The sequence below is a fragment of the Plecotus auritus genome (assembly GCF_963455305.1).
Source record: "Plecotus auritus genome assembly, chromosome: 12".
NCBI lineage: Eukaryota > Metazoa > Chordata > Mammalia > Chiroptera > Vespertilionidae > Plecotus > Plecotus auritus.
The window spans coordinates 28320558-28337818 of NC_137778.1; the positions used below are offsets into that span (position 1 = coordinate 28320558).

The window sequence follows — 17261 nt, forward strand, 5'->3', positions numbered from 1 at the left end:
CAGTTGTCAGGCTAAATATTTTGGCTTGGCGGGAGGGGCGGAGAGACCCGAGACCGACAAACCAATCCCTTTGGACTGGGGGCGGGGAGCACGGGAGCCCCTGCCTGCGCGGTGCCGAGGCGGCCAGCGGGCACTTGGGAGCAGAGCGCGCCCCCAGAGATCCGAGAAGACTCTCCGCGCGCTCCTGGACCCCCGCTGCTCTCAGTGCACTGCAAGCTCCTCGGGCTTCTCTCGCCCTTGGGGCTGGTCGGCCTCTGAGACCCCTTTTGCTCTGCACCCTGTGTGACCATCTCCCACTGGGGCCTCTCTGAGTCTCTTCCCCTGCTGTCTGCCTCTCTGTCCTCTCCTCTCTGTCTCTGGCTTCACGCTGAATCTGTTTCTAGCTGCCTGTCGCTGTGTGTGTCTCTGTGGCTGTCATTCCTTCGTTCTGGCTCCTGCCATATCCGTGTAGCATTCCTTGTGGCTGGGTCCCTACCCTTCCCCTCGCCTCCGAAGCTTGTGTTTCTGTGTCCCTTAGGGCCTGTCAGACCCTTCTGCCCAGAGCCATCTGGCGAGTCAGCACTGGGGCAATGGCAGTGCCCGGACTGTGGCCGTGGGTGGCATGTCTGCTTGTGACCCTCCTGTCCTTGGGATCTGGCCTGGACACACTAAAGGGTGAGTCCCTGTACTGTCTCCTAGAGCCCCATCTCCCTCCCAGCCAGCTGGGAGGCCAAACAACTGAGCTTCCAGCTGGAATGTATATTTAGCTACTGCATTGTGAAGACGGGGGTTAGCTCTCAGAAGAACTTCCCATAAGGAAGAGCAGTCAGTTCCCTACAGGAGGGTGTTTGCCTCTCAGTTCCCTGGGAGGTGGGAAGGACCTTGAAGCACAGAGATGAACAGATGCCCTCCGCTCACACGTGTGAAATCATGGTCCCAGTAGAGCCTGAATGAGAACCAAAACGAGGGCGGAGAGTCTTGGAGGTCATTGCCAGGGCCCCAGAATGGGAAGTGGGCAGAATGGAATGACAGGCGAGAACTAGGCACAATTAAATGACTGAACCCATTGTGCAGACAGGAGACCGAGGCTCAGGAAATCAAGAGATAAAGCTAGCCTGGGGTCCTGCGCTCCTGCCTGCAGGGCTATGTCCCACATCCCCCCCTTAGGGCCCATTCCCTAGAGGAGGGAGCTACTTTTTTTTTTTTTTTAAATATATTTTATTGATATTTTACAGAGAGGAAGGGAGAGGGATAGAGAGTTAGAAACATCGATGAGAGAGAAACATCGATCAGCTGCCTCCTGCACACCTCCCACTGGGGATGTGCCCGCAACCAAGGTACATGCCCTTGACCGGAATCGAACCCGGGACCTTTCAGTCCGCAGGCCGATGCTCTATCCACTGAGCCAAACCGGTTTCGGCGGGAGCTACTTTCTATTGGTGCCCCAGGCCAGACAATCCCCAAGTGTAGGGTTTGGGGGTGGGTCAGATCATGTAGACTAAAGGGTCCTTATGGGGGTGCTGGGGAATTGGTCAGGAGATGGGAAAGCTGAGGATAGAAGATTCAAAAGGGGAAGGATTAAGAGAGGTCCCTTGGGCAAACCCACGCTTCCCTCCCAGCCTGGGGGGGGGGGGCCTCAGGAACCCAGCAAATCCAGTGCCGCCCCTGCCTGAGGCCCTAAGAACAGGCCTTCCTGGGGCAGGGGGGAGTCTTCCCATCCTACACAGACAAAAACGATGCAAATGGGTTGGGATAGGGGGTCCCTGAAGAGTCATAGAGGCACTCTCTTCAAGGCATAGTCCCTCCCTGGCACCGCTTCCCCTCCTCCACTGCTGTGCCAGGGCTGGGCACAGAAAATGCCAGCCAGAATCATGGTTGTCAGGACAGGAGCACGTCCCTGGGGGGATGGAGGGGTTGGTGTTTGATCAGGGGACCCAGATGTCCCATTCCCAGTGCAGCTCTGCACAGGGCCATGCCCTAAGGGGAAGCAGGCGAGGGTTAAACTGTGAAGGTCGGAGATGTGTTTTTCCAAATGACTCCCATCAGGGGAGCCCTAGAGAGGCAGAGGGGATGATGGGAAGTGGCATTGGGCACAGAGAGAACCCCCATCTGCCTCGTAGAGCCTGATTGGCCTTTGTGTGGAGGGGACAGAAGTGTTTTCTCATTCTCCCTCTCTTTTGTGTATGTGCGTGTACCTGCATATGCTCACACACACTCACAGAGTTGCTGGGCAGAGCTAAGCACAGGGACCATTAGTGACCACTAGAGAAGGTGTGGAGTAAGCTCCAGGGAGCCAGCCTTTCCTGTCCACCCCACTTTTCGCCATCAGGGGATGGGCCTGTTATGAGTGATCCCTGTGATGTTGCTGAGGGCTAGGTAAAAGGGAGGGAGCAGAGGCTGGAGAGGTGAGCAGGACTTGAATGGCAAGTGGAAGAATTCATACTTGAATCTTTCCTAGTAGGGAGCATGAAAAGTACGCTTGGGAGCAAGTGAGTGCAGGGACCAGGTAGCGCACTGAGGGGAATGGCCCTAGGTGCCTTGAGGAGAGAAAGGGAAGTGGGACTGGGACCCTGGAGAAGCCAGACGTATTGGATCCTCACGGAGTGGACTTGGGATCCAGGTGTCCATCAACTCAACCCATGGTTCCTGTGTGCCCAGTGGTTCCAGCCCTGAACTGGGTACCATGGGAGATGCAGAGACAACTAACAAGGGCCCTGCCCTCAAAAGGTGTCCTCCGTGGAGGGGGTGACATAGATATAGAGAGCAATGTTGAGGCAATGCGCCGGGTAGTCTAGTGTGGGTGCTGGACCAAGTGCTGGGGAGCCTGAAGGGAAAGTTATGAACTCAGGGAAGGGGGAGGGGACTTGACCTGAGGCTTGCAGGACAAGAGCTGAAGGTACTACCAGGGTGAGGAACCCTTCTGAGGCTTTACATATTAGTGGGACCAGTTTCTCAACACCCAAATGTCAGGCTGAGGAATTTAAACTTGAACTTTTGGCAATGCGGAGCCATGGAATGTCCCTTTGAAAGTAAACAAATGCAGGGACCAGGCATCTAGCTCCTTTAGGTCTGGGAGAGAAGTAGAGTGTATGAAGCTCAGACTACGGATTCCCAGTCACGGAATTCATTCATTCAATTCATCAAATATTTGTTGAGCGCCAATTTTGTGCCAAGCACTGTAGTAGGCACCAAGGACACAGCAAAGATTATACACAGATCCCTGCTTTCTGGAGCTTACAGTAAACAAAATAAATAAATTATATATTAGCCAATGTTAAGAATCATGGAAAAAATAGTGTCACAATTTTAAATAGGATGGTCAGAGGTGACATTTGAGCAAAGACTTAAAGGGGTTGAGGGAGCCATTTAGAGAGAAGAGTTTCTAGCCCAAGGGAACAGAACGTGCAAAAACCTCAGGACACTTTGGCCGGCTTGTTTGAGGTACAGTCAAGCGGTCAGTGTGGCTGCAGGAGGGGAGGGTGATGGCAGCGAGGCTGCGGAGGACTTGTGGTAAGGACCTTGGCTTTTCACAGTGATATGGGGGCCACTGGGATGTTTTGAGCAGTGAAGGAATGTGACCCAACCTCTGTTCTGAGAAGATGGTTCTGGCTATAAAGTGGAGAATAGACCGAAGAGGGGCCAGGGTGGAAGTGGAGCGACTGTCTGGGAGGCTATTACTGCAAATCCAGGAGAAGATGATGGTGAAAGCAGTAAAGCTGGCGACCAGCGGTTGGACTCTGGATGTATGTTAAAGACAGAGCCCATGGGGTGTGGGCGTGAGAAAAGGAAAGGAGTCAGGATGGCTTTAGATCTGGATTCTGCTGCAAGAATGAAGCAGCAGTCCCTGGAGAAGGGGAAGTGGGTCAGTGGGGCTCATCTGGTAGAGCCCCCTCAAGCTGCCCATGAGGCCTCTGAGGCCCTGAGAGGAGGGCACCCCACACCCACAGCAGAACTGGCTCCCACTCCATATCCCGCTCCCAGTGTGACATCCCTCCTCCAGAGCTGCTGGGTGGGAGGAAGTGCTTGGCCCAGGCTGTACTGACCATGGCCTGCCACTTGTGCCCACAGTGTGCCCCAGCCTGGACATCCGCTCAGAGGTGTCAGAGCTGCGGCGGCTGGAGAACTGCAGTGTGGTGGAGGGCCACCTGCAGATCCTGCTCATGTTCACGGCCACGGGCGAGGACTTCCGTGGCCTCAGCTTCCCACGCCTCACTCAAGTCACCGAGTACTTGCTGCTCTTCCGTGTCTATGGCCTGGAGAGCCTGCGTGACCTCTTCCCCAACCTAGCCGTCATACGCGGCGCCCACCTCTTCCTGGGCTACGCGCTAGTCATCTTTGAGATGCCACACCTGCGGGACGTGGGGCTGCCGGCACTGGGGGCTGTGCTTCGTGGAGCCGTGCGCGTGGAGAAGAACCAGGAGCTCTGCCACCTCTCCACCATTGACTGGGGCCTGCTGCAGCCTTCCCCTGGCGCCAACCACATCGTGGGCAACAAGCTGGGCGAGGAGTGTGCCGATGTATGTCCTGGTGTGCTGGGCGCCACTGGCGAGCCCTGTGCCAGGACCACCTTCAGTGGACACACAGACTACAGGTGCTGGACCTCCAGCCACTGCCAGAGAGGTGGGCACTAGCACAGAACACAACTCGGGGGGCACAGGGAAGGCAGGGTCAGAGGGTGGCCACAGGGTGGTGTGGGTCAGTACTTGGCAGCCACTGTTCATTTCAGTCCTCAGTCATCCTATGAGGCAGGTACTGTGGTTTTGCAGATGAGGAAACTACAGCTTAGGAAAGTGAAATAACTGATGTAGCATAAGGTAGTCAAGATGTAGGCACTAGATGACATCAGGTAGTAATGGAGAAAGTCAAGGGCAGGTGCAAGGTGGGCATGGGGGGAAGGGTAGGCATGAATGGATACAAGACAGCAGCACAAGAACAGTTTAGGGCAGTGGTTATGTACAAAGCCAGATGGCCCGGGTTCAAATCTCAGCTCTACTACTTATTGGCTATGTTCTTTTAGCCTATCTGTCCCTCACTTTCCTTATCTGTAAAAAGATGTCAGCGTTGTTATGAGGAATGAGCTATTCTATAAACCACCGAGGCTGTGGTAGCAGTTCTGGTCCTGAGAAAAGTGACCACAGCACAGGAGGCCCAGGGTGAGCTGGGTGGGAGAAAGGAGGAGGTGGCAGATGAAGGACAGGGCAGATGAGGACAAATATGTGAGGTGGGAACTTCTTTAGGAAGGAAAGTGCATGGAGAGAAAACAAAAGGAAGGGAGGGGGGAAAGCGGGGAGTCGGATAAGGAGGGGATGGTGGGGGGAGGAGGAATTGAAAGTTCTAGGGGAGGGGAGGCAGACCTTTCAGAGTCTGGGAGCAGAGCTGGGGTCCCCCAAACTGGGGCTCTTTTCAACAGTTTCTGGAGATCAGCTTCCCTCACCCTCAGCATCAGGGCAGAAGAGTAACCAGATCCCTACTGTATCCTCCCAGCCCCACCTCCCTGTTGGCTGTAAACACAGCAGCTGCTGCACGTCCTCTCTCATGGTCTCTCGCGTGTACAGTGTCAACATGCCCTGGCTGACCCCCACCACATGCACGCTCCCGCAGACATGCAGCCGCCCCTGTGCAGAGTTCCCAGGCCATCGCTTCCCCAGCCCCCAAACCACCCACTTTTGCTTGGGGCTGCCTCCCACCCCGGGCAGAGAGCTGAAGAGGGAAGAGGTATGGACAGGGGCCTGGGTGAAATGACCAGTGGTGGCCCCTTCTTCCACACACTCCCAGGCCCACCTTGCCCTGGGCCAAGCTACTCGGGAGAAGCTGGCTGTTTCCCGCTGGCACCATGCCCAGCGACGATCTGGGCACCAGGCCTAGACAGGACAGCAGGCGGGGGAGCAGCAACCCTGATGGACAAGGTCACTGCTCTGTGCTGAGTTCTGACACCCCTGACTAGGCACTGTGGGAGGTGGGGAGCCACAGAGGGGGGCCACAGTCCTTGTCCTCAGGAGCCCCTACCTGAGGAAGTCAGCAGCCAGTGTTATCTGAATGGGAGTGATTTGGGTTCAGACTAAGAGGGTTACCCAGAAGGAGGGGGTGGGGCCAGGACCAAGGAGGCTGGATACGGTCTCACACAGCACTCTGCCCACAGTGTGCCCCTGTCCCCATGGGCTGGCCTGCACACCTGGGGGTGAATGCTGCCACATCGAATGCTTGGGGGGCTGCAGCCAACCAGATGACCCCACTGCCTGCGTTGCCTGCCGTCACTTCTACTTCCAGGGCGCCTGCCACCAGGCCTGCCCTCCAGGCACCTACCAGCATGAGTCGTGGCGCTGTGTCACAGCCGAGCTCTGTGCCAGCCTGCGCTCTGTGCCCAGCCTCGCCTCCACCTTTGGTATCCACCAGGGCAGTTGCCTGGCCCAGTGCCCTCCAGGCTTCACCCGTAATGGCAGTAGGTGAGTGTAGGCGGGTGGGGGTCACGCCTGGAGTATCAAGAAGGTCCACACTGGTCCAGGGCTCATGCCACACCCTCTGCTTGCCCCTGCCAGCATATTCTGCCACAAGTGTGAAGGGCTGTGCCCCAAAGAGTGCAAGGTGGGCACCAAGACTATCGACTCGGTCCAGGTGGCACAAGATCTGGTGGGCTGCACCCACGTGGAGGGGAGTCTCATCCTCAATCTTCGCCAGGGCTGTTAGTACCTTCCTCGGGGCTATTCCTCTCTCTTGGCCACGCCCTTCCTCCCTGCCGCCCCTTACAGAGGCCCCGCTAAAGCACCACTTCCCATTACCCTGGGTCCCAGGCTGAGGACCCCCCTTCCCTGCATCCCACTTAGCCCCCTCCCCTGGGGACTCACCATGTTCCCTGCCCCTGCTCCAGCCCTGTCCTCCCTCTCCCCAGACAACCTGGAGCAGGAGCTGCAGCACAGCCTGGGGCTGGTGGAGACCATCACTGGCTTCCTCAAAATCAAGCACTCCTTTGCCCTTGTGTCCCTGGGCTTTTTCAAGAACCTCAAGCTAATCCGGGGAGATGCCATGGTGGATGGGTAAGGGGTCAGAAGCAAGCCTCTGACCAGCTCCCTCTATCACACCTTCCCTACACACGCCCAAGGGGAGCCCATAAGGCACCTCCTCCCCAGCCCTGCCCCCATGTCCCGTTTGGAACAAGGTCCCCTCCGGTCCCCAGGAACTACACTCTGTACGTGCTGGACAACCAGAACCTCCAGCAACTGGGGTCCTGGGTGGCTGCGGGGCTCACCATTCCCGTGGGCAAGATCTACTTCGCTTTCAACCCACGCCTCTGCTTGGAGCACATTTACCACTTGGAGCAGGTGACCGGCACGCGGGGACGGCAAAACAAGGCGGAGATCAACCCCCGGACCAACGGAGACCGCGCTGCCTGTGAGGCCCCAACCCCAACCCCGAGGGGGAGCACACGGCCCCAAGAAACACCCAGCCGTGCAGCCGGGTGGGAAGGGGCGCTTGGAGAGGACAGTGTGATAACTTGTCTTCAGGGGCGGCGTTGGGGGTGCGATGCCACGGGGTCCAGGTCGGGGCTTGGAAGTAGGCGGGTGAGAGCAGGTGTTCGCCACTCGCCCCACCCAGGCCAGACTCGCACCCTGCGCTTCGTGTCCAACGTGACCGAGACCAACCGCATCTTACTGCGCTGGGAGCGCTACGAGCCGCTGGAGGCCCGAGACCTACTCAGTTTCATCGTGTACTACAAGGAGTCGTGAGTACCCTTCAGGGACAGGGCCGGGCGGGGCCAGCGGGGGGCGGGGCCAATGGGGCGGGGGCGGGGCCAAACGGGGTGGGGGCGGGACGGGGACTACAGAGGCGGGGCAGAACCCGAGCGGAATCATCCAGACTGAAGGCAAGAGAAGGCAGGCCAAGGCAGGCTGTGGGGGGTCAGGAAGCCAGGACCCTAAGTCGCACTCCCTGTAGGGTCCACCACCTCTGGCCTCTCCCCTCTCCTTCATCCCTCTTGCGTGTGATTTTCACCTCACCCAGTGAAATGGAGAGGGGAGTCAGGACTTCTGAGAGCCAGGGAGAGGCGCCCGCTGGGAAGGCTTGGATAATTAAACTTCTATTCACTATGCTAATATTCTGTACTGACCACATGCTCCTGCCCCAGCAGCGGTTTGGGGAGCAGCCACTAATTTGGCCAGTTTTCTGCGCAGCTTGGCCAGCATTTCATTAAAGCCTGACGAAGGAAGGAAGGGAGCAGGGACAGGCCAGGACAGGCTGCTCTTGCTTCGGAGAGAGTGCACTGACCAAAGCAGGGGGGACAGGGCTTAGGCCACAGGAAGGACTTCTCCAGAAGCATGGCTAGGACTCAGAAACAGAAATCCTTACGGGAGAGAGATGGATTTGGGATGGCAGGCTGGGAGGGCAGGGGTGAGGCGTACTCCCCTCTATGGTAGAGAGGAGGTGGGAGCCACCTGGCTTAGAAGCAGTTCCTGGGAATTAAAATTGAGAGGTCTTAGTTGCTCACTGAGCGCAGGACCTGGCCTGGGAGGAAGGGAGGGAAGTCAATGGTGGGAGGCCTGCTCAGATGGCCAAAGCTCCCCTAGGCCTCAGTGCTAGGTGAAGGTCCCTAGCACGGGGAGCTGTAGGGTTTGTTAAATACAGGTTCCTGGCCCCACCCCCACAGATTCTGACTCAGTTAGTCCTGGAGAGAGCCCATGAATCTACATTTCTAGCTAGCTCCCAGGTAGCACTACATCTTCTGGTCCCTGAACCGTACTGTGAGGAGCACTAACATGGGTTGCAATGTAAATGTCACCCTCAGCTTGTGCAGCTGACAATCTGCACACCTATACTCAAAGGGCAGAGTATTGCAGAGGTCCTTCAGGAAGCTCCCCGCCATCACTGCCTTGCCGTGCGGATGTGGCCATGCCCCTCACAGACTACAATGTGGATCCTGCCTCAATCCAGCTCTGAGCAGACCCACTCAGTGCCACAAGGCACCTACCCCAAAGAGTGGATGCACATCTGCATCTGGATGTGTATTTGAAGAATGACAATAGCAATCTTGGGGTGATTCAGAGAGGAGGGGGCTGCTACAAATTGGGGGTGGGGTGTTCAGCCCATTCCAGAATGCCACGGAGCACATAGGTCCAGATGCCTGTGGGACCCAGAGCTGGAACCTGCTAGATGTGGAGCTGCCCCTAAGCCGCAACCAGGAGCCAGGGGTGACCTTGGCGCCCCTCAAGCCCTGGACACAGTATGCAGTGTTTGTGCGGGCCATCACACTGACCACTGCTGAGGACAGCCCCCACCAAGGGGCCCAGAGCCCCATCATCTACCTCCGAACCCTGCCTGCAGGTAGGCCTTTGGAGGGAGGGGGAGCTACATGCCTGGGTCCTGGTGAGGATGGGGCAACCCAGGCACCAGAAATAGACATGCGGAGTCACTGAACACCTGGCCCATAGAGGCTGGGAGGCCAGATGCTTGAGTCCTAGAAAGAAGAGGGGGCAGGCTCTGGCCAGGCAGTTCAGTCGGTTAGAGTGTCCTCGGATACACCAGTACTGTGAGTCTGATCCCCAGTCAGGGTACCTACAAGTAATAAATGCATAAATAAGCGGAATAACAAACCTCTCTCTTCTCTCTCTTCCCTCCCGCCCTCCTTCCCTCATTCCCTTTCACTCTCTCTAAAAATCAATAGGGAAAAATACCCTCAGGTTAGGATTAAAAAAAAAAAAAAGAATAGGGGGCATTCTCCCAGGTCCTAGGGAGGCTGTGGGTGGGAGAGTGCAGGGGGAATAACTGAGCCAAATCAAGGGCCTTTGGGGACGAGGGAGGAACAAAATGCTCAGTTGTAGGAAGGGAAGGCTGTCCCACCTATTCCTTGGGACAAGTGACAGGGGCCAGACAGTATTTGAAAAGGTTTCTGAAGCTTCTCAGTTGTACCCGACTCACCCCCCCAGCGCCCACCATTCCCCAAGACGTCATCTCCACGTCCAACTCCTCCTCCCACCTGCTGGTGCGCTGGAAGCCACCGACCCAACGAAATGGGAACATCACCTACTACCTGGTGTTGTGGCAGCGTCTGGCAGAAGACAGCGACCTCTACCTCAATGACTACTGCCACCGCGGTGCGCAGGGATGAGGTGTGAGCAAGAGGGCTTGGGGCACCCGGCCACGGGTACTGCCCGTCTAACTGCTTCCCTCCCGCCGACGCGCCAGGCCTGCGGCTGCCCACCAGCAACAACGACCCACGCTTCGACCAGGAAGACGGGGAACTCGAGGCGGAGATGGAGCCCGGCTGTTGCCCTTGCCAACACCCACCTCCGGGGCAGGTCTTGCCACCACTGGAGGCGCAAGAGGCCTCGTTCCAAAAGAAGTTTGAAAACTTTCTGCACAACGCCATCACTATCCCCAAGTGCGCTGCGGCCGGGCGGGGCGGGATAACGGGCGGGGCCTTGAGAGGCGTGTCTTGCTGAGGGTGGGGTGTGCTGGCGGGGCCTGGTTGTGGGTGGGTTTAGAAGTGGTGCACCCCTGTAGAGGGGCAGTTCCCGGCAGCCGTGACAGGGCCCTCCCTGGTCTCCCCAGATCCCCTTGGAAGGTGACGTCCATCAATAAGAGCCCTCAAAGGTGAGCAGGGGCGGGGCCAAGGCTGAGGGGGGTGGCGGAGGTGGGGGGACCTGGCTCTGACTCTCGCCCTCCCTAGGGACTCCGGGAGGCACCGCCGCGCCCCCGGGGCCCTCCGCCTCGGGGGAAACAGCTCAGATTTCGAGATCCGGGAGGACAAAGTGCCCCGAGAGCGAGCAGTGTTGAGTGGCCTACGCCACTTCACGGAGTACCGGATCGACATCCATGCCTGCAACCACGCGGCGCACGCTGTGGGCTGCAGCGCGGCCACCTTCGTCTTTGCGCGCACCATGCCCCACAGTGAGTGACCCACCCCACCTTCTCCACACACCACCGACCCAAGCACCCTCTCCAGTCAGTGCTCCAGCCAGCGAGTTTGAGCTCCAGCTAACCCCAGGGCCTTGCTTTCATCCTCCTCCCAGTCCCCATAATCCTAGAGTTTCCTCAAACCTCCCAGTTTAGCCCCGTTGAGTTTGTATTTGAAGGTGAGAAGAAGTCACTCACTGCTTAACAACGGGCATATGTTCTGAGCAATGAGTGGTTAGGCGTTGTGTGAACATCATAGAGGGCACTCACACAGCCTATACGGTACAGCCCACTACACACCTAGGCTGCACGGGACAGCCCGCTACACACCTAGGCTGCACGGGACAGCCCACTACACACCTAGGCTGCACGGGACAGCCCACTACACACCTAGGCTGCACGGGACAGCCCACTACACACCTAGGCTGCACGGGACAGCCCACTACACACCTAGGCTGCACGGGACAGCCCACTACACACCTAGGCTGCACGGGACAGCCCACTACACACCTAGGCTGCACGGGACAGCCCGCTACACACCTAGGCTGCACGGGACAGCCCGCTACACACCTAGGCTGCACGGGACAGCCCGCTACACACCTAGGCTGCACGGGACAGCCCGCTACACACCTAGGCTGCACGGGACAGCCCGCTACACACCTAGGCTGCACGGGACAGCCCGCTACACACCTAGGCTGCACGGGATAGCCCGCTACACACCTAGGCTGCACGGGACAGCCCGCTACACACCTAGGCTGCACGGGACAGCCCGCTACACACCTAGGCTGTATGGTATAACCTACTACACACCAAGCCTACTACATATCTAAGCTGTATGGGATAGCCGATTGCTCCTAGGTTACAAGCCTGCACAGCATGTTACTATACAAAGCAACACAAATTAAATCAAGCACAAGAAAAAACAATGCAATCAAGAAGCACAGTAAACACGCAAGATGCAGCAGCCATAACACTGCATAGTATTTTACAGAAAACATTTTTTTATGAGTAGAAAGAGTACCCTCTAAAATAACAACAGCCCTGGCTGGGTGGCTCAGTTGATTGGAGCGTCGTTCCCATACACCAAAAAGTTTGCAGGTTTGATTCCTGATCAGAGCACATACCTAGGCTGAGGGTTCGGTCTCCTTTGGGGTGATAACAGGAGGCAACCTAGCCATGTTTCTCTCTCACATTGATGTTTCTCTCTCTCTCAAATCAATAAAAACATATCCTCATGTGAGGATTAAAAATAACAATGTAATGACAGAAAGTATAATAAATACAAAACCAGTAACATAATGTTTATTATCATCACCTATTATGTACCATACACAGTTGTATGTGCTATACTTTCATACACTGGCAGCAAAGTAGGTTGGTTTACACCAGCATCCCCACAAAAATGTGAGTAATGCTCTGTGCTATGACCTTAGGACTAGGCAATAGGACTTCCCAGCTCCATTATAATCTTATGGTACCACCATCATATACGGGGTCCGTTATTGACAGAAACATCCTTATGGGGCACCTGACTGTCCTTGTGGCTGGGCCACCTGATGCCTCTCCCGCAGGAGAGGCTGATGGTATCCCAGGGAAGGTGGCCTGGGAGGCGGCCAGCAAGAGCAGCGTCCTCCTGCGCTGGCTTGAGCCATCGGACCCCAATGGACTTATCCTCAAGTACGAAATCAAGTACCGCCGCTTGGGAGAGGTAGGTGCCCCAGAAGACCCCCTAACCCAGCTCCAATTTGTGCCCCCATCCTTCTCCCAGCCAGCTGTTCTGTGTTGCCCTCAGGAGGCCACAGTGCTGTGTGTGTCCCGCCTGCGATATGCCAAGTTTGGGGGCGTCCACCTGGCCCTGCTACCCCCTGGAAACTACTCTGCCAGAGTGCGGGCAACCTCACTGGCTGGCAACGGCTCTTGGACAGAAAGTGTCGCTTTCTACATCCCTGGCTCAGGTATACACAGCCTCTGTCCCAGACCTGTACTCCCAAACAGCGACCCCCAGGTCCCTAGCCACATCTATTGTGGAAACCACAGGCCCCCTCATCCCATCCTCGCCCCATCCTCATCTTCCATTATGGAAAGAGAAGTGTCCTCTCCCCTCTGACTTCTTTACCTTTGACCCCACCCTCTGCTGCCCTCTGTTCCTGTCCACTGACTGACCACCAGAGGAGGAAGACTCCGGGGGGCTGCACCTTCTCACTGTCACCCCCGTGGGACTCATGCTGCTCATCATTCTTGCTGCCCTTGGTTTCTTTTACAGCAAGAAGAGGTAAGAACAGGTCCTACCGGTCCCCAGCCCCCTTCTCTCCATTAGCCCTCAGCGTAAAGTCAGTGCAATCAGGAGGGAGTAGATGCTTGGTTCAGGTGCCTCCTGGGACTGAATAAAAGAAGGAAATGGGGGCAGGGCTTTGATTAGCTGGGGTCTAAGGATTAGCTGAGGAGGCAGGAGCCCTCTACACTGTCCTCCCTATTCCCTGGGTCTAAGGATGAAGAACCAGACCAGCTTAGAGAGTGCTTAGAGCTCCCCAAGGTCATCCTGATCAGGACCGAGGGTGTTCAGGAACTTCCCTCCTCCTTGCACTGTCCCTCTTCCTTGCCCTCTGATGTTGCTCCTTCCTTCCTGAGGACCTTCCAGCCTGACCCCCTCACCTTCCATTGCAGAAACAGCACCCTCTATGCCTCTGTGAATCCAGAGTACTTCAGTGCTTCTGATGGTAGGTCCGGGGTGAGTGGACAGGTGGTGTGGAAAAGAGACAGGAGGGTTGGAGAGGCAAACTTGCAGGAGACCTTTTGGGAGCAGGCAGCCTTGGGACCCGAGCCCTTCAGATGCGGAGTGGCAGACAGCAGTATCCTTGCCTTGTGACCCCCACCTCCTCTCAGTGTACATCCCTGACGAGTGGGAGGTGCCTCGGGAGCAGATCTCCATAATTCGGGAGCTGGGCCAGGGCTTCTTCGGGATGGTATATGAGGGGCTGGCACAAGGACTTGAGGCTGGAGAGGAGACCACACCTGTGGCCCTGAAGACGGTGAATGAGCTGGCCAGCCCACGAGAACGCATTGAGTTCCTCAAGGAAGCCTCTGTCATGAAGGCATTCAAGTGTCACCATGTGGTAAGGGAGGCTCAGTGGCATTGTCAGGGTCATAATTAGGTAGGAGGGATAGTGTCAGGGATGAGGTCAGGGTACCATCAAGGTCAGGGTTGGGATTGTAGTTAGGAACCTAATCGGGGTAAAGGTCATGGTTGGGGTTAGAGTCAAACCAGGGTCATGGTAGGGTCATGATAGAATCATGGCTAGGGCTGAGATAAGTCATGGTTGGGGTCAATATGGAATGTCCAGATCATTATTGGGATCATGATTGGGATCAAGGTCAGAGTTGGGGCAATCATAAAGACTAGGATGATAGTCAGACATCATCAAGGTCATGGTTTAGAGTCAGGGTCATTGTTAGGCCAGGATTAGAGTTATGCTTATGGTTGGGGTTAGGGTCAGGTTTGGTGTCTGGGTCAGAGTGTGGTCATAGCAGGCCAAGATTTTGGCCAAAGGGGTCAAGGAGAGCTGAGGGGACCTGCAACTAGGCTCTTTGTTCATCTCAGGTACGTCTCCTGGGCGTGGTGTCTCAGGGCCAGCCCACCCTGGTCATCATGGAGTTAATGACCCGTGGGGACCTCAAGAGCCATCTTCGATCTTTGCGACCCGAGGCAGAGGTGAGGCCGGGGAGAAGACTGAGCCAGTGTGTTGGAGAGTGAGAGAAAACGCGGGCGTAGTTGTGGTGGGTAATCCTTGGTGAGGAGTCCTACCTCTAGGTTCCTTCGTCACCCACCCCCTCTCTTGGCCCTAGAATAACCCTGGGCTCCCCCGGCCAGCACTGGGGGATATGATCCAGATGGCTGGTGAGATTGCAGATGGCATGGCCTACCTTGCCGCCAAAAAGTTTGTGCACCGAGACCTGGCAGCCCGAAACTGCATGGTGTCCCAGGACTTCACCGTCAAGATTGGGGGTATGGAGGGTGCCAGGCAGGTGGGGGCAATCTGCGGAATTGAGAGACTCCTCCTAAGCTAGGTACCCAAGGACCCAGGCCTGGTCCACAGCTCTGTCCCTGATAGCGCCGCCCCGCCCTGCCCACCCCCGCCACCCCCACCCCCGCCCAGGCTCAGTCTCCCTGTCCAAGTACAGAAGGGTTGAATGGGAGCGTCTCTGGTACACTTAGAGCCCTCACTTTCCAGGATTCCTGGAGACTCTGGTGGTGGAGGAGATTGGGAGAGATATCCTGCGGCAGGAGCTGGTTAAGGCTCTGCTGCTCCACACCCTCTCCCCCCTTGCTTTCCAGATTTCGGGATGACTCGAGATGTGTATGAGACCGACTATTACCGCAAGGGCGGAAAGGGGCTGCTGCCTGTGCGCTGGATGGCCCCCGAGTCCCTCAAAGATGGAATCTTTACCACCCACTCGGATGTCTGGTAGGCCTGGCTGGAGCAGAGGGCTCGGGGATGTGGAGGTGGGGTCTGGGGAGAGGCCTGGGTGCAATCCCTCATGAAGGGTGCTGGGTTCAAGCCCTGTTCTGTGTCCTCCAGGTCCTTTGGCGTGGTGCTCTGGGAGATCGTGACCCTGGCTGAACAACCCTACCAGGGTCTGTCCAATGAGCAGGTGCTCAAGTTTGTCATGGATGGTGGGGTCCTGGAGGAGCTAGAGAGCTGTCCCCTTCAGCTGTGAGTCACCCAGCCTGCCCCTTCCACATCCCTGCTCTGCCTACCCCTGTTCCCTGCCCTGGGACATGGTCTACCACCTCCAATGCTTTTACTTCCACTGATCCCCAGCTCTGAGCCCAATTCTAACCCCCCACTATGATGCCCATTTACTCCCCTGTGACCCCCCCCACTCATCCTGACAGACCCTCTCAGTACAAGAGGCAGGGGATGTAGACCCTCTGACTCTGCCCTCCCATCCCACCAGGCAGGAGCTGATGAGCCGCTGTTGGCAACAGAACCCACGCCTGCGACCAACCTTCACCCACATCCTGGACAGCATTCAGGAGGAGCTGCGGCCTTCCTTCCGCCTCCTTTCCTTCTACTACAGCCCAGAGTGCCGGGGGCCCCGGGCTTCCCTCCTGCCCACTGATGCAGAGCCCGACTCCCCACCACCCCCAAAAGGGGCTTCCTCAGACTGCAGCCCTCAAAATGGGGGTCCAGGGCACTGAGGGGCACCCCCCTCCCTGTCTGATTGGCCTCCCACAGGCAGAGAGGAAGGGATCTGACCTTTGTGGCTGAAAGATGTGCAGACTTTCATACCCCCGGACCGTGGGGTGGCCAAGGGTGGGGCAGACAGCAGGGGCAGGAAAGGTTGGGGGCTGATCAGAACAGACTCACTGAGTTCTCCCTGAGGAACTCAGCAAGGTCCCAGCAGGAGTGGAGACTAGGCCCTCAAAGAGCCCCTACTCAGACCAAGAAGAGAGGGCCTGTCCACCCCTGAGGGGTTGTCGGGAGAACCCCACCCTCAGCCCACAGGTCTCTTGTGGACATTTGGGGCCATCAGCACACTTGAAACCAGATAAGCAACCAGAATGGGCCTGGACCCTCCTCTGTCCATGTGTGGGCTGCTGGGAAAGATGGTCCACATAACTGCCTTCTCACCACTGCGTGTCACCTCCTACCCTCTGCCTCAGACGCCAGGGTGAACGGTTCTCAGCCTGGCCTCGAGGCCTGCCCTCACTTCCTCCTCTCCTTTGCCATCGCAGGGATTTCCAAGCTTGGTGCTCCTCCTTCCTCTTCCCCAGGAAAATCCCTTGGAGTGAATCACCCCACCCCTCGCAGTCCCAGCCCCTCAATCTCCCTCATACCCTTCGATTATTAAGGCTTTAAGAGGTTTGCTTCCTCCCTGCCCTCACTCCTGCCCCTACCCCTCCCCTCTCCGGGGAAGCCACAATAAATGCCAATGTCTGTTTGTACCCTGGTCCCCAGCATCCCATTGTCTCTTCATCTCTATGGGGTTAACGCTGGATGAGCTTCCTCCCTCCTCCTTCCTTGAGACTTGAGGTGGTGACCCTGAAGCAGTGATACGGAATGAATACACTGCTGTCAAACACCACCTCCTGAGGACCCCAGCAGCCAGAGTTGCCATGGCAGTGAAGCAGGACCATCCTGCTATTGTCTGAGCTCAGGCGGCAGAAGTGGCTGAGCCAGCAGGGAACCCTGCATCTGGCCTCCCAGCCTCACCAACGTGTCCTGACACCTCATCTTGAAGTTATCCCTTGCTGTCTCCATGGGCAGACATGGTTTGAAGTGGGCAGAACAGGGGGTGGGGGAGGGCCTTGAGGACATCACCAGTCCCTGCTCAATGCCACTCAGCGAGGCAGGAGACACAAATCAGAGCAGAGTCTGGGTGTCTGGCGCCCCTCC

The 17261-nt window shown here is 57.0% G+C and overlaps 1 protein-coding gene across 1 annotated transcript; it reads left to right on the top strand.

The window, feature by feature from the left end:
* Window positions 1–569: 569 nt before the first annotated feature.
* On the top strand, window positions 570–16824 carry INSRR (insulin receptor related receptor; the record flags this gene model as incomplete). Its single annotated transcript, XM_080647750.1, has 22 exons — window positions 570–654; window positions 4048–4599; window positions 6119–6422; window positions 6516–6658; window positions 6866–7010; window positions 7151–7365; window positions 7570–7696; window positions 9053–9291; window positions 9894–10061; window positions 10153–10348; window positions 10519–10560; window positions 10637–10857; window positions 12435–12571; window positions 12656–12818; window positions 13033–13135; window positions 13528–13580; window positions 13747–13976; window positions 14462–14572; window positions 14707–14866; window positions 15197–15326; window positions 15441–15575; window positions 15820–16824. The coding sequence occupies 22 exons, from the start codon at window positions 570–572 to the stop codon at window positions 16061–16063; spliced, it is 3903 nt and encodes a 1300-aa protein (XP_080503876.1). The 3' UTR covers window positions 16064–16824.
* Window positions 16825–17261: the final 437 nt, after the last annotated feature.